Here is a 4505-nt window from a genome sequence, read left to right as displayed (position 1 = left end):
ATAACAACTTGGATGGTCATGCTTTATCCTCATTAGGAAATCTTGAGCAGCTCTCTCTATTGGATCTCTCAAACAACAATTTTACTGGTGATATTCTCATTGTCTTTCTCAACCTTACCCGACTCGATATGTTAAGTTTTTAGTTCAATAATTTTACTTGCAAAATTTCAGTTGATTTTGCTAACCTCTAATAACTTATCAAGTTGGACCTCTCATGCAACATGTTTGATGGTCAAATTCCATCCTCACTTAGAAACCTTAAAAAACTAGATTTCTTGACACTTTTTTTCAAGAATTTTTCTAGTAAAATTCAAATTGCCCTCACAACACTTGATTTATCCTGTAATAAATTCATGGGAAAGATTTCAGAGTCCTTCAGGAAGCTTAAATCTCTGATACAGCTGAATTTGCATGGTTTGTGAAGATGGTTGAAGACAGTGCACATCAAAATGCCAAAAGGCTTAGAAAAAAGAATGCTCTCGAAAATAGTGGAAGACGATACTAGGCAGCAACAGCGATGTGAGAAGCTAAGTCTTGATAATGCTTTAAACACAAATATTTCATTTCATGATCCATCACCAGTTTAGTGATTAGCTTGCTTTGTATGCTTAGAGGTTTTTTTGAAAATGTGATTGTACTTTTTTTTTAAATAGTATTTTATATTAAAATATATGTTAATAATATTTTTTATTTTTAAAAAAATATTTTTGATATCCGTGTATCAAAATAATTTGAAAATATTAAGAATATATTAATTTAAAATTAATAAAAAATTTAATTTTTAAAAAAATATTTTTAAAATACAAAAATAAATAATTCAATCTACCATGACAGCAGTTAAGAAGTCATTATTTATTACCATGTATGATAGGTTTGGATTGATATGTAGTTTATGGAATGCCTAAACGAGGAAGGATACCTTATATCAATCAATGAAAAAATCCCAAGAAAAAAAAAAAAGCACGTTCAATGGTCAGAATAACGGTGCCTTTTGTTTTTTTTCTTAAAAGACACTATAAAAAAAAAAGGCAGTAAAAGGAAGGTTAAAATAATGTGTAAACACTCATGATACATTAAGATGATTAATTAATTACACTAAGAAAAGTTTGATATTATAGTTGTTTTTTAAAATGTTTTTTTAATTTATTAAAATAATATTTATTTATATTTAAAAAAATATTTTTAATATTAGCATATTAAAATAATTTAACAATATAAAAAATAATTAATTTTATATAAAAATAATTAAAATTTTATAAAATACTGTACGATATCTAATTTCCGAGATTGAATCTTTTATGATAGTCAAAAGCCCACCTTGCTAGTAGACAAAACTTAAAACTCAAATGCCCATTTACAGTCCATCTCAGCAGGTGCCGTTCTATTGGCAAGACTCGAGAGGTAAGCCTGGGCTCATCATCTGCAATAATCTACACTTATAATCCTGCACACCAAGTTTCTGTAGCAATTTCTGCTAAAAATCTTGTAAGAAATGCCTCGGGTGACCCCAATCTTGCGGAAGGGTCGCAAAGCACTTGAGAATCTGGGCTTGGTCAAAATCCTGCAGTCCGAAATCAAACACGAACTCTCAACTACTCCCTTCCAGGTCTCTCTCTTAAAATCCCATAATTTTGTGCTAGTCTTTCCATCCGGGTATTGGATAATGGTTTTAGTTTCCACTTAATAAACAAACCCTTTATTTTCTTGGTGTTTGATTTACCATTTGATGTTTGGAATTTATTAAGAAATGAAAAGAAAGCAAATGTGATGATGGGTTTTAGTGTTAGAAAGTAAAACGAAGCTAGTTAGGGTATGCTCATGTGGCAGAACGTGGGTGATGACCCATTACTTGTTTGGTGGTTAGGACAGTTGTGGAATTAAAAAGATGTGAGCTTGTGTTAAAAGTTGAAGTAAAGTTGGAATCTTTTCAGTCTTCTGTGAGTATTGATAATATGTTTAGCGTTAAGGTACCACAGAGCTAGTTAGTGTATATTTGTGTGGAAAAGCAACTGCTAAAAACATGTACTTTTCTGCTTTGTTAATTAGAAGAGGTCTGAGTTTGTTTTACAAGCTTGAAGAAATTGTGTTTTTTTAATTTTATATGTTTTTAACATGGATTCAGGGCAATCAAAGTGGTAGTTTGGGAGATTTTAAGGTGGACTGGGATTCATTGGAGTCGCAAGATGTGGTTTTGCGGAGAAAATGTGAGTCGGGTGACGAGATTGCTGTTTCGGCTTTGTTGGGGCAGGAGATGTTTGCAGAAGGAGGAATATTTCCACGGGAAGTTTTGATGAAGGTGTGTGTGAAGAAGCCTGGGTTGAACTCTGTTTTACAGTTTGATTGTGGGGTTTCTGAGAAAGGTCGAGGTGGGTCACAGTTTCACATTTATAGTGCACATTATCTCCACTCGACAACAACCTGTCCCAAGCCGTCAGCTTACAGAGGTCCTTCATTCAGGTAAACTTTTCAAGCCATATTATGTATTTTTGTTAGTTTGCAGATTGTAGATAAAATTCCCAAGCTGGTTGTATGTGTGTAATATTTGCATTCCTGTCATTCCCATTTTTTGAATAATTGTCTGAGATATGATCATTGATTGAAGTAGATGGCATGAATGACAAGAACATTGCTGGATATATGAACGTTCATATTTTCAGAGAAAAAATGTTTTGCGTTGGGGAAATCAGTTTCTAAATTCAAATGGGCCTTACTGGGGAAAATAGTGGTTGGATTTTGGTTTAAGATGAGATCTCTGAAACAGATTTTTATACATCTATGTGAATCTAGATGAGTTTCCCTTGGGAGCAAGGCTAGCATCGCGTTCTGATTATGATGATTTTCAAGGATATATTCTGTTTTCTTTGTCTAAAAGTTGAAAGGAATTTATAGCTCTTTGCAAAGGATATATTCTGTTTTCTTTATCTAAAAGTTGAAAGGGATTTTTAGCTTTATGCAAACCTTGAAGGTGAATCCCAAGTTATAATTTGTCTAGTTTAAGGCAAGTCTTTTTGAAATGGCTGCCTTCTATGATATCCTGCTATTCGTTATTCTTTCTTTCTCAGCAATCACATCTCGTGGTTTGGTCCATGTCTTCCCATTATTCCTTTGCACTTTCTAGCATGTTAGGTTGCATTCTTAATTCCGAAAACTTAACCTAAGAGATACCTTAGTCCCACCTTTTCCCTTAACCTGATTGGATGCCTCGAAGCAGTTTATGTTGGATTGAATATCCAGTATTCAGTAGATCAATGGGGGAAATCTGTGCATTATGCCAAAAAGGGTCAAGGATTAACCTCAAGGGTCATTCCTTTTCATCTTTAGCTTTATCCATTTTCTTTTCACTAGATAGTGTGCTTTGACTTTACCTAGTGATCTTGAGAGTTGGTGTGTTGAGGCATTTATTCCAAATGTGTATCGTGATTTGGTATTTATTTTTTGCTGTTATCTGCAGAAGCTAGAAACCAAAAGTGTAACATGTTTTTCAAGTCTTGAATGGAAAAATTGTATCTGGCAGGCAAGCTAAGTCTTTTTTATTTTAGATCCTGGACAAAAAGAAGGATTCAATATAACATCCGGGGGGTCATCCTTTGTAGCAGTTTTTCTAGGTAATGACATCCATTTAGAGACTGTACTGTAGCTTATGGTAGTCTGAGTAAAAACCAGGATTATATTGAGTGATGTTTTGGTTTTGATGCATACATGGATTTATATAATTCTTGTGCATTTCAATGTTGTTGAATGCGGATTCTAACTGCACTTCAAATTCCAAATCAACTAAGTGTAACTCTGGAACTAAAATTAATCTGTTCTTGGAATTTGTCTATGATGCCTTTATTGCAATATCATTTCCAGTAATAATGAAACCCGATTCCACTGGTTACTTGAGATATCTTCTTTTATGCTTGAGGACATGTTCGTCTCACTTAATTCTTATCTTCATATATCTGCAGTGATTTGGACACTGATTTACAAGATGCACTCAAGGGATACTTGATAGCCAAGGGTATTGGTGAAAACCTAACTAACTTCCTCCTCTTACACCTACACAAGAAGGAGCTCGGTCAATATGTGAATTGGTTACAAAAGCTTGAATCTCTGGTGCTGGGAAAATTCGAGTGACTTCGCTTATTAACAATAACAGCTTTGTTGTGGTAAATGAGTCCAGTTTTCTGCTCAAAGTTCATCGGAGAACTGATCAAACAACTTCCAGTGAAGTTTACCTCATTGAGCAATTGTGATGGTTTCAAACTCAGAGCTTATAGATGCAACAAGCGATGCAACATGCGGTGTTTTTCTTAGAGAGCATTGGGCTAATTCATGTTTTCAAAAAATTTAATTTTTTTTGTTTTGCTATAAAATAATATTTTTTTTATATTTTGGATTGTTTTGATATGATAATTTTAAAAATAATTTTAATAAAAAACAAGGAAATATTTTTCTATTTCAAAATATAGCACCACAAGTTTTTATTCTGGTTTTGAATGGTATGAATGTCAATGCTCTTC

At 33.3% G+C, this 4505-nt stretch overlaps 1 protein-coding gene across 2 annotated transcripts; it reads left to right on the top strand.

The window, feature by feature from the left end:
* Nucleotides 1-1330: 1330 nt before the first annotated feature.
* On the top strand, nt 1331-4276 carry LOC105142266 (Mitochondrial glycoprotein family protein). 2 transcript variants are annotated; one of them, XM_011049817.1, is made up of 4 exons: nt 1331-1606; nt 2123-2457; nt 3540-3605; nt 3951-4276. In XM_011049817.1, exons 1-4 carry the CDS (start codon nt 1493-1495, stop codon nt 4117-4119), a joined length of 684 nt encoding a protein of 227 aa, XP_011048119.1. In that variant the 5' UTR covers nt 1331-1492; the 3' UTR covers nt 4120-4276. The 2 variants fall into 2 exon arrangements, with proteins under 2 accessions (XP_011048119.1, XP_011048120.1); XM_011049818.1 differs by lacking the exon at nt 3540-3605 and having other exon boundaries at nt 1334-1606.
* The last annotated feature ends 229 nt before the right edge of the window (nt 4277-4505 follow it).

The sequence above is a fragment of the Populus euphratica genome, unplaced genomic scaffold (assembly GCF_000495115.2).
Source record: "Populus euphratica unplaced genomic scaffold, PopEup_1.0 scaffold138.1, whole genome shotgun sequence".
In the NCBI taxonomy this organism is placed as follows: Eukaryota; Viridiplantae; Streptophyta; class Magnoliopsida; order Malpighiales; family Salicaceae; genus Populus; species Populus euphratica.
The sequence above is the reverse complement of the archived record's forward strand: the minus strand, read 5'-3'. Positions and strand labels throughout refer to the sequence as shown.